At 43.9% G+C, this 12187-nt stretch overlaps 1 protein-coding gene across 2 annotated transcripts in view; it reads left to right on the top strand.

The window, feature by feature from the left end:
* Positions 1–12187, top strand: part of PAPPA2 (pappalysin 2) — a 268752-nt gene that overhangs the window by 177448 nt on the left and 79117 nt on the right. For both annotated transcript variants that reach the window (XM_077763320.1, XM_077763319.1), the window contains one exon: positions 9640–9811. In XM_077763320.1, coding sequence (XP_077619446.1) covers positions 9640–9811 — 172 coding nt within the window. The remainder of the gene's footprint in view (positions 1–9639; positions 9812–12187) is intronic.

Below are 12187 nucleotides of genomic sequence, written 5' to 3'. Positions count from 1 at the left end.
CCCAGTAGACAGACACTGTTGATGGATTTGACTATAAGTTCTGGCTGGAATGAGTCTCAGGCCGTGTATAGTTCAGTGTAGCTCTAACTGTGGGGGCAGAGGAAGCCTGGGGATTGAAGTGGCAGCAATCCCAACATCCAGACCCCTGTCTCCTGCCATTGGCTACATCATCAGTCTCACCAACTGATTTTAGGACAGTCCCTTCCCTTCTTTGGGCCTTCATTTCTCCATAAGCACATGAACTGTGGACATTGCAAGGCTTGGGAAAGCTAGGAGGAAGAAAAGAACAGAAGGGAGTAATATTCCAAATCTGATGTTAACCAAGGACTGACAAATTCCCGGATTGTGACATGATGGGAACAATGTGAAGCTTCTGTTGGGGAGTCCAGAAACTTTCTTTGTAAAGGAAGCCAAGGAGGAGAGGGTGATTCTCAAAGGGGCCCAGCACGTGTTTTATGTTCTACTTCTGCATTATTATTTGGTCTTAGTCCATGGTTCTTGGCTCACAGTTCCCAAACCCTTGAAATTTCTTAAGTGTTGAGAGTGATAAAGGTGTCTTTTGTTATGTGAATGAGGTGACTTTTGGAAAAGCTCTTCAGGATGGGGCTGGTTGTCAGTAAAGCCAAACACATGATTAGTGGGTTAGAACTTTCAGTCCTACCCCCTGACCTCTGAGGAGCAGAGAGGGGCTAAAGGTTGAATCAATCAAACCTATGTAATAAAGCCTCAATTAAAACCCAAAAGGCTGTGTTCTGAGAGCTTCTGGGTTGGTGAACACATGGAGATTGGGGAGGGTGGCACGTCTGGAGACAGCACAGAACTTCCATGTCCCTTCCCTATGCCTTGTCCTTATGTGTCGCTTATATCAACTGTTCCTGAGTTATTACTTTATAATAAACTGATAACCAGTAAGTAAACATCTGAGTTCTATGAACAGCTCTGGTAAATTAATCAAACCTGAGGAGGAGGTCCTGAGGACCTCTGATTTATAGCCAGTCAGTCAGAAGTACAGTAAAGTCTTGGATTGCGAGCAGCTTGTTCTGCAAGTGTTCTGCCAGACAAGGAAGCATTTCTAATAAATTTTAACTTGATAAACAAGTGATGTCTTGCAATACAAGTAGTACATGATGCTGAATGTCACATGATCACAACTGAGCCATTGGTTTTTGAAATTTGTTTTGATAGACAAGTGCTTTGGATTACAAGCATGTTTCCCAAACTAATTATGCTCGCAAACCAAGGTTTTACTGTCACAACTTGGGTTTGTGACTGGTGCCTGAGTGGGACTGATTTCTTAATCCATGGCATCTGATTTTTTCTGGGCAGGCAGTGTCCAGTTTGACTGAGTTAAATTTTCAGCTGTCCTGTTGGCGTCCANTGTGAGACTCATTCAAGGTGCTGGCTTGCAAATCCTCAAGGCCTCAGTTTACACAACTTATGAATAGCCACAGAGAAGCCACGCTACCCCCCCTTCCTGCCCTATAAGAACTGTTCTAGGAATGATATAGATGGGAGCTCATGCCCGTGAACTTCATTCGCAGGACTGTGCTGTTCCCTCACTTGACCATATGTGTTTCACAGATCATCAGGCCGGTCCTATAAATGTGGCTGGGGAAGTGTCACTCCCAGATTAATAATTTCTTTGGTAACCAAGGAGGAAGAGTTGGTAGGGCAGAAGTCTGCAGTACAATCATTTGGGGGCTCCAGTGATCACTCCTCATTAGGAACTGCCCCATGTGGAGATGGTTACTGCCTTTACAAAGTGGAAATATGTACATACTTGTGTATATATGTAGTCCGTGTATGTGTATATATATAAAAATGCTTTTATAATTCACACACACTATATGTTTGTTTTTCTTTTCTTTCTTTCTCTCTCTCTCTCTGTCCCTCTGTCCCTCTCTCTCTCTTTCTTTCTTTCTTCAAGTGAGGAAGGGGAAGAGAGAGGGAGAGACAGAATCCTAAGCAGGCTCCATGCTACCAGTGCAGAGCTTGATGCAGGACTAAAACCCATGAACTGTGAGATCATGACCTGAGCCGAGACTGAGGGTTGGATGCTTAACCAACTGAGCCACCCAGACGCCTCATGTTGTTATTTCTGATGGGTGATTCTGTTTCCCTGATGCAGTGCTAGTGAGGCATATCCTCTGCCGATTAGCCAATAATTGTTTTGACTCTTCCTTTGGTATTCCACATATTTTATAATCTACTTTAAAATCATGGGTTCTGAAACTTGGTGAGGCAAGGATTTTGAAAGGGAGTGCTTTTGGCTGTGTGATGTAAATCTGTTTCTGTTTAGAAGGACAGGGGGCATTTGGATGGGACTTCTAGTGTTATAGCCAGGCATGGTAAAAACTGTGCCCAGAATTAAAAATGAGTGAAGCAAATTACCTGGTACTGGGGTCACCAGGGTCCAGTCCTGAACTTACAAATAGGTCACATTCTAGGAAGACATGGACCTCTCCCAAGAGGCCGACTTCGGGGCAGAACCTTCAATAGAGAAGCGGGGGAACCTCTGTTCTCTTCAAAATACAGGAATGGAAGAAGTCTGCCTAGTGCAATAATTCATCATTTCTCTGTCATGAGGGAAGAAATAGAATTCATATTGAGATCCTCCTATTTCCTCTCAGATGAGACTCTTCAGAGGAGAAGAGCTTGAATTAATTTTCCCTTCCTAGTTGGTATGATACTTCAGTAAAACCCCCTCAAAGCACCAGCATTGTTTTGCCCAAGAAGGCTGATGGACCTACACTTGACATTTCATCTGGTTCCCATCCTACAAAGCAAAAATGGAGGCAGGTTGAGGAGGAGGTAGAATGGGAAGCCAGAGTAGAGACCATATCTTGTTGTATTGGTTTGGAGAAACAGCAAAGCTCTCTAAGGATGGATGCCATTATTATTATTATTTGGTTTTGCTGTTGGTGGAGGCAGGATTAATGAGGACTCTGTCTCTTCCAGTCCACTCTCCATTCTGTGCATCACACTTCCATCTGCTGTCAAATACAGAGCATACATTCCTTCTTAGCCCACACCCTCTTGTTTTAATAAGAATCAATAAAACGCAGTAGGGGAATGGTGAGAAATCTGATCCTCTTTACTGTTTCACTTTAAAGAGCTATTTCTGCAGAAGCCACTGGGGTTGCTGTTTGGTCAATGGTAGCACTTCTTGGATAAACAAATTGCAATATTTTGTTTAACTAAGCAACTGAAAAGTTGGGACATTAAGCAAAAACGTACACTGGGTAAGAAAGATTGTGAGAAACTTTCTTGGGTTCTCTACCACATCCTGCCCGTTCATGGGTTTTCTGTACTCCCACCCTAATACCACCATCACCTCATCTAGGAAGTTAAAAATCATGTTAGAGCTGGAAGGGACCTTTAAGAGAACCTAGTTCAAACCCATCATTTTCAAATCTGCAGACAGAGGGCTAGAGTAGTTAAGAGACTTGCCCAAGGTCATAGAGGCAATCAGGGACAAGCCAAGACCTGAACCCAGGTCACATTGGCCTTGATCTACTACTTTCTCCATTACACCATGCTGTTTGTCAAACATGTGGTAGAGATACCAGACACTTTCTCCCAAACTAACCTAGATTCCAGATATCAAGTTGTGGTCAGCTTTTTCTGGCTGCTTGAGGGAGGGTGGGATATTGACTTGAGAAGAGTACATGAGCTGATGTCATCCTGATTTTGAGTTCGAGCCAAAGCTTAATTAAATGTGTCTTTGTTGTTATATTGTAGTCTTAGTGTTCTGGAATATCCCATCGTTTCTTTTGGGCTCATTTTTCCTCATCTCTAAAATGAGAAATTCGGGTTGAATTATCTTTAAGGTCCATTTTACTTTTACCAAGCTATGGTTCTTCTAAGATCATTGTTAAAAGTCACCCCCAGGCCCTCCGGAATTCACATTCAAGCAGATGGGGTCTTCTAGCACATAATATTCCATCAGGCCTCACATGGGAGAAGCAGGATTTCACTGACCATTCTGATTGAGTCTGCAATGTTGTTGCAGTCTCCTGAAATTCCTCTAGGATGGCTCAGGCCCTCAGGGGATCCTCGGACCAAAGCTGCCGGCAGAAAAGCCAGGACCTCACCCATTTGTCAGTAACTCGACAAACCAGCTTCCTGAATGTGGACCTAGGCTGGAAACTAGGCCAACTTCCTTCTAGTGGCTTCAAGAAATGGAAAGCTAAAAAGAGGTGCCTGATTTGGCATAGCTCAGGGGACAGCTTGCAGTGTACCCTGGGGTCTGTCTGCTCCCTCTGCAGAGAATTATGTCTGCTTTCTGGAGTCGGCCTTACCCTGCTCCTCCCCACCCCCTACAAGGCAGAGCCAGGCTTTGGGATCTTGCCTGTAAGTCTGTCTTCAAATATGGATGTGGGCTTCTTTCACTAAGGTTCTCTAAATTTGTGAGTTATAATCTGGGAGACCCACACATAATGAATTTTCTGCAGCTCTCAGTGGTCAGTAGGAAATGGTGATTTTGTCAAAGCATTGAGAGTGTTACCTTGCCTGTCTTCTGTCTGTAAAACATTGGAGGTAACTTTCCAGGATATCTCTTTCACCTTTCCAAATTCTTTTTTTTTTCAATTTTTTATTTATTTTTGAGACAGAGAGATAGAGCATGAGCAGGTTTAGGGCAGAGAGAAAGGGAGGCATAGAATCTGAAGCAGGCTCCAGGCTCCGAGCTGTCAGCACAGAGCCCGATGCAGAGCTCGAAACCATGAACCGTGAGATCATGACCTGAGCTGAAGTCAGGACACTTAACCGACTGAGCCACCCAGGCGCCCCTCCCCTTTCCAAATTCTGTTCATTCACTGAGGTCAAATCATATGTAATGATAAAACTTTCTCTGAAGTGGCCATGAATTTATAATCAGTAGTACATGATTTCATTATTCTCTCATCAGCTATGTTTAAAGTTCTTCAGAACAGGAAAAATGTTGCATGCTTTTGATCTATCTTACAACTTCTGTGTGATAATAGGTACTTAATACACTTAAGTGTAATAATCAAACAGTGCAACCAGGTTCTCCTCTTGGAATCGGCCTCATCATTTTATAGTCATGACTTCTGGAATTTATTGACCTATCATTCAGGTTATACATACCAGGCCTTCGTGGTGCTGGGTTTTGTTCCTGGTGAGCATCAAACACTTTGAAACTTATAAAGTCACAGATGCTAAAATCCCACCACAAGCCTTCAGAATCAAAATCTCCAGAGGACAAAGCCTGGGTATCTATATGTTTTGAAAGCTGCTTAAATGAATCTAATGTACAACCATGATTGAGAAGCCTGCCTCCTGTGGGCCAGTTCTCTCTGAAACTATGTCAACAGAGGTCTCTCAAGTACAGGAGCCACTTACAGACCCAGCCAACAAACGAAGCACACACATCATTGCGATAGGATGGTATCAGGATTGTGCCTGGGTGCCCACAAACAGGTTACGTACAAGAGGAAGATAGCTCAGGGTAAACATACATTTTGTACAGGGTTTCCTCATTGAAAGAAGTTTTTAAAACCCTCCAACACAATGACCTTGGAGAGTGAGGATCGGAAGACAGAGTGTGAAGCCTTGTCAGAGAACTGGAGAGACAAAAAACAAAGCTGGAATTATGGGTAGGTGGCCATCTAGAGAGAGTGATTTTTTTAAAGGCCTATTGACTTAAAATTCCAGCATCAAAAACTCATCCCTTTGGCTTAAAACTTCATCTCCTGTTAGTATGGAAATACCTGTGAATCACATTGGAATGGGTTCATCATATCCTTACCTGAGAACACATTGTGATGGGGCATGGGGAAAGATCTGGCAAAAAATGGATGGAAGGCTGAGGAGCTGTTGCCAATGGAGGAACCATGCTAAGCAGGGCATCTCGCAGGTGGTGGCAGCTGGACAAATATTGACAATCTGATTTGCTGTCATTTAAAAAGAAAACTGGAAACTAAGATGGACTCTGGAATGTTCTATATTTGCCCCTGACTGCCCTGCTGAGGTGAGGAACTTCTTGGCTCCCCCTGGCCCATGTTGCTAGCTCCTGAATTGAGAAGAAAGCAACTAGAGAGCAGCCCGACCCCCCTGGGAGGGGGCCTTGTGGTCTAGGCTGGCCAGAGAGTGAGAGCTCTGAGCTCCAGCACCAGGGTTTTCCTCTGACTCGCTGTGTGGCCCCCGGCCAGTCTCCGGAACAGCTCCATTTTCCTTGTTTGTCAAACCAAGATTAATACCTCACTTCCCACCTCTCTGGGGCATTGTAAGATTTCGCCCCGCCACCTTCGTTAGTATTTGTCCAAAGACTGTAAGAAGAAAGCTTGTAGGAAGTTTTAAGATGACTTGTTTTTACTCTTAGCATTTTTCTGCTAGGAGAGCTCCTGTAGCGCTAGGTGGGAAGGAGAAGGTATGGGAAGGGCAGGAAAATGGAGGACGTAGCTCCAGTCAGAAAAGCAGTGTTTGTGGTGGAAGAGAAACATGAAAGGGGGGCTGGGGTACAGGGGAGAGAATTCTACAATTGGTACCAGATGCCATCAGAAGCTAATGACCTGACAAACACCGTCCTCATAAAACAAATTCCTTAAAAAGGAAGCAAATGGAAATGTAAGCTAGTGAAAGAATTTGCAGCAGCTGCCCTAAAACCATTTCTCACTTCATAAACAGGTCTGGGTTTGGTGCCTTTTTTTTTCCTTTCTTGGTCTAATTTCATGCCACACTTTCCCCCTCTTCTGTGCTCCCCTGTCTCACTCTTCCTCCTTTGCTGCCAATGCTGGAAAGACTTCTTACACCGGTAGCTATAGCAACAGCAGTGAATAGAACCCCATCTTGATGGAAGGAGCCTCATTCAGAGTATTTGTTCTGTGTCTTATCTCAGCACGGATTTGTCCTCAATGATGACATGGATTAATTAATTGGATGGAGTCACTGACAAACAGCACGTGCTATTTCACATTAATTTCCTGGCAACAAGCTGACAGGAACCAGAACTGTTAATGACTCTGTTTTCTCATACTCTCTGTTTACCATGCTGAAGAAATATTACTTTCTTGTGGACATCAAAGAATGCAGCATCTATGAAACTTGGAGTTCTGTAGCATCCCTAATAAGGTGTTCTGATCTCATCCCTTGGAGGATGGTCAGGTTTCAGATCCCTCATCCAAATAGGTTTGATGAAGACTCATGGACAAAGATTTGTCTCCTGTACTGGATACCCAATTATCAGCACTGGATGTGGGGAATTTGTGTTGAGAGTTAACAACCCCTACCCCCTCATTCATATATTCCTCCTTCCACAAGACTCCATGGAATGAATCTGAGGGATACTATACCACTAAAGGGAATAATTGGGACTCAGAGGATTGAAAAAGTTTCTTTCATATCACTCAACTCCAGTACCTCTATCCTATACCTAATAAGCCTAGATAAGAGAAAGAATGACACTGACATATGACTTAAATCCTATGATTACAAGATAAGAGGAAGCAACTTTAGCATATTCAGATCAAATCCATTCTTTTTGAATTAGTGTGCTTTCTTTTTTTAAGTTTTATTTATTTATTTTGAGAGAGACAGAGACAGCATGAGCAGGGGAGGGGCAGAGAGAGGGAGAGAGAGAATTCTGAGCAGGCTCTGCACTGTCAGCACAAACCTCGTTGTGGGGCTTGAACTCATGAACCGTGAGATCATGACCTGAGCTGAAACCAAGAGTCAGACACTGAACTGACTGAGCCACCCAGGCGCCCCTTGGATTAGTGCTTTTAAAATCAGTTCTCAATTATTTCAAGGTGGTATGTGCATATTCCCTTGAATATTTTATTTTTCACTTTTTACATTGTCCAGCTTTTTAATGAAGTCATTGACTGCTAACATAATTCTAGGGCCTGTTATGGCCCTAGAACAAATTAATGATGATGGGATTCACAGTATCATTTCAACTAAAATATAGCACCATTGGCAACAATGTCAAAAACAAGAAAATATAGGAAAATGTCTTGTTGGTCACCTCAACTAGGTTATGATTTCCTTAAGGGCCTGATAATTATTGTACCCCCAGTACTCAAACAAATACCTTGCCAACAATAAGTATTCAGTAGATGTTTATTAGTGAATGAATCAGTAGGGCAAGATGGTTGAATCACTGTTTGATGATACTATTTTTGTGTTTCAGATTCCCATCTGTCATTTTAAAATTCAACAAATTATCCATTTTAGTAGCCATTGACTTACTTTGCTGCATGAACAAATTTAATTCAGCCAACTTTTATTGTGTTTGCTACAGCAAGGTATATGGTGAATATAAAAGTGGGTCAGAGTCAGTATTTGTCTTCAAGAAGTTCATAATCTGGATGGAAGTTTTAGCACTTAGGAGATACTCAGATCCTAATTGCCTTGTAGATCAAAGGATGGGTAAATTAAAGAACAAGCAGATGTGTCCATGACTATAATACAGCATAGAGTAATAGAAGTGTTAGAGGGAAATTATTTTTAAAATTTCCCTGGAAGACTCAAAGGAGGAAAATATCTGGGGCTTCTTGGAGAAGAAAGGCCTTTTAGAAATCTCAACAATTTGAACAAAGGTACAGACGTGGGAAAAACGAAAAGTGTGGACCGCTAACAGAGAACAGGCCACTGAGGGTGGGCCTTGGGCCGTCGGCAGTGGGGCAGTAGAGGGGATTAACCTGGGAACAATGACAACACTGGGATATGTGCCTTTATTTTCCTCTTCTTATGAGGGAAGGGGCTGAAACACTGGGGAATGAATAAGTCAACCAAATCACTCAGATACTAAGTGGTGGATCCAGGATCCAAAGTCAGACAGTATGGGGCCAAGGCCCTCCTTTTTCATCTCTACACTTGTGCCTTGGGAAGAGGGTAATGAGCTTTTTGCTCTTGCTGTAATTATGGTCCAGACTGAGTCACTCTGAACCTGGGGAGTTAAACTCTCTTTTCCATTCTTGGTTGATTGGCCCGAGAGCTCTTCTGCTGAGATGATGTCCCCAAAGCACCTGGCACAACGTCGGGCGCATGGCAGGGATTTAGTATGTGTGAGTTTCCTCTTCCTGTCATGGGCTCAGTTTCTCATCAGCCAGTGCTGATGTTCAGTGGTGTGTAGTGCTGTGGCTACAGTTGTCAAAAATAATTCCACACCAATCAGTAAATGAGTGTTGCCTTTTCTGCTACCTCAGATACCCAGACCTTTGATACAGGGCTCTCTGGAGTCCATCTGTAATAAGACAACTAAAAGGTCAACGTATGACACAACCAGGGGCCTCCTGACCTGGATCTGCTCTGATTGTTTAGGACTGGTTGTTAAACATTTCGAGGATTGCTCTCTGGTCTGTCCATCTCTGATGCCATCCAGAGCTCTTGGGACACGTTCCCCACCTTGTCTCGTCACCATTTTGTTCTCCTTCCTGGAAGAGCCATAGAAAGTTGTCTAATCATTCATGACCTGTTAGTTGATATTGTCCTTGTTTATTTTATGTCACACAGTTCCAGGTCATACAGAAGGAGGTGATGAGTTCAATGTTGGGCTTGGAGAAAAATCATTCTCTTTGGTTTAGAGGCACTTTCCAGGCAGGAATCTGCTAAGTCTTTGCTGCTGCCCACTGGTTTGGAGTTAGTCTAAGATGCTGTCGTTTCTGTCATCCCCAGCTGTGTCCATCAGCCCTGTGGAGAGCAGGGCAGCTGTGCGCCATTGCTGCTTGATCATGCGGATATGGTGAACTGTACCTCTGGTGGCCCAGGTCACATGAAGTGTGCTATCGCCTGCCAAAGGGGGTTTGCCCTTCAGGCCAGGAACGGGCAATACCTCAGGCCCATGCAGGTGAGTTGGAAACCCGGGGTCATCACAACCAAGCTCCTGGGGAGGGAAGGTACTTAATGCTCCTTTCCCTGGCTGAATTGGGGAAGGGTAGGTGTTTTTAAATCATTTGGAAGGAAAGGTGAGTACTCTAAAAAGCAAGGAGAGTGTGGCTTCACAGAAATGCAAGGTGTATAAGAGCACGTGCTGTTCTCATTAACTAGGGTGCCCATTTCTCTCACGCAGACAGTAGGTAGAGATACTTATCCCATTATCCGTCCTTGTTTTTGTCTTCCTGCCAGAAATCATGGTCCTACTTTTGACATCAAGATGAGAATGCCACACGTTAGACTTGTCCACAATTTGTAAGCAAGATAGGTTGTAATCAGCTTGTCTGTGGCTCATGGTTTGACCCCAAACCCCCTTACAAGAAGATTGGAGAAAGAGCCTGGTTTTCTTCCCTTTGTTACTGAGGTGGGGAGTATATCATGGTTCTGCCTTTTACCTAATTTTCCACAGTCTACAGCTACCATATTACCATTTCCCAGCATTTGGAGGTAGTAGAATATATTACTTAAGAGGGTGGCTCATGCGACAATCACAGAATGAAATTTTGGCTTCACGGTTTATTAGTTGCATAATTTTAGGTAAAAAAAAAAACAAAAGAAACTAATCTCTTTAGGCGTTCTTCCATATATGTGAAATAATGAGGACAGAAATATTTATGGTATTGAGTTATAATGATGACTGATTGGAAATAATTTAAAAGCTTCAAGGGATCCCTGGGTAGTCCAATTGGTTAAGCATCCGATTTTTTACTTTGGCTCAGGTCATGATCTCACAGTTCATAGGTTTGAGCCCCGTGTCAGGCTCTGTGTTGACAGTGAGGAGCTTGGGATTCTCTCCCACTCCTCTCTCTGTGCTCCTTCCCAACCATTCTCTCTCACTCTCTCTCTCTGTCTCTCTCTCAATAAACAAACATTTTTAAAATTTAAAAGCTTCTAGCTAAATGATAGGCACATAGCACTCTCTTAAACTGCCATTACTATGAGTGTGATAATGTATTCTCAACTAAGACTTCTGTTTTCCATCTTTCCTTAGGGAGCTTTCAATATTCTACTGAGGGAATCTTTGAACTTGAAATCAACCATTAGAAAGCCATGACCATAATATGAGACAAAGGATGCATTAGGGAAAAGATAATGGTGCTTGAGGAGAGAATCAGAAAGCCGAGGTAGGAGGAGGCAAGAAAGGATGTGAGACTGGTAGTCAGGCGTCAATGGTTGGACTCTTTTGCCTTTTGTACCAACTCACTACCTAGCAGGTTGTGGATTCACGGAAAAACCTCACTTGGTTCAAGATGGTCTGAATTGAAAGACCACAATAGCTGGCCTCAGGTGGTTTGGGCTCTTTGTAAAGAGAAACAGTTTTAATATACCTTGAGGCACCAACTTTTTGGTCTGTGATGCTTTGGTCTGAAAGGCAGAGCTCTTATTACCTGTTCTTAACCCATTCTAACTCACACTAAAAAAGATAGAGGGAATGAAAAGGAATTGAAAAACAACAAAAAAGTAAGTATTACATACATTTATGTAGGGGGAGGGAAGAAAAGACAGTGTTTGCAGTGCATTAAAGTTAGGGGCGATGTCAAGACAAAATGGGCAATACTTAATGAAGCCAGGAGAAACAGATAGGCAGGGTGTGAGACAGAGGCTGTGATTGTTGTGATTTGAGACAGGCCTCCAGGCTGCGATCAGTGTGTGAGGGGCAGAATCTGGGTCGGGAGGAGGAAGGTGGGAGCCCACCTCTTGCCACCCATATGGTGGAGTTCACGAACACAGCTCCTGGCCCCCGAAGCTGGCCCCATCGAGGAAGTTATACAGTCCCGGCTCGTGATCACAAGACAGTGGGGATATTTGCTTTTTGTTGACACAAGAACTGAAACTAAACAGAAAAATGTGTCTGGCTTTGACTTGGATCCTTCTGGCAGGCAATAGGGAAACGCTGGGAAGAGGGAGGAGCAGCTGTCCAGGAGTGGGCGTCAGGGGTGACAGGTGCTTTCACCAGTCATTTTACCTTTGGCTTCGCTGCCACTGCGGTCTCCTGGCGGCATGGCTCCTGGACCGCAGGCTCCCCCGGCTCTCATTCTGACCTGTGGCAACCCATTGGCTGGAGAGAAGGCTGTGCTCTTTCCCAACAAGCCATGAACTTCCAGGCCTCTTGGTTTCTACTCATTCTGTTCCCCTCACTCTGGACACTTTCTTCTCCTCTTCCCCTCTGCTGATAGGAAGTCCTGCTCATCCTTCACAGGCCAGCTCTGGGTCACCACCTCCGTGAACCTCCCTGCAAACACTTACCTCCTGCTCACAGAGGGGCGCCCCCTCCTCTAACCCCGCCCCC

Source organism: Crocuta crocuta, unplaced genomic scaffold (genome assembly GCF_008692635.1).
Source record: "Crocuta crocuta isolate KB4526 unplaced genomic scaffold, BGI_CrCroc_1.0 scaffold3, whole genome shotgun sequence".
In the NCBI taxonomy this organism is placed as follows: Eukaryota; Metazoa; Chordata; class Mammalia; order Carnivora; family Hyaenidae; genus Crocuta; species Crocuta crocuta.
The sequence above is the reverse complement of the archived record's forward strand: the minus strand, read 5'-3'. Positions and strand labels throughout refer to the sequence as shown.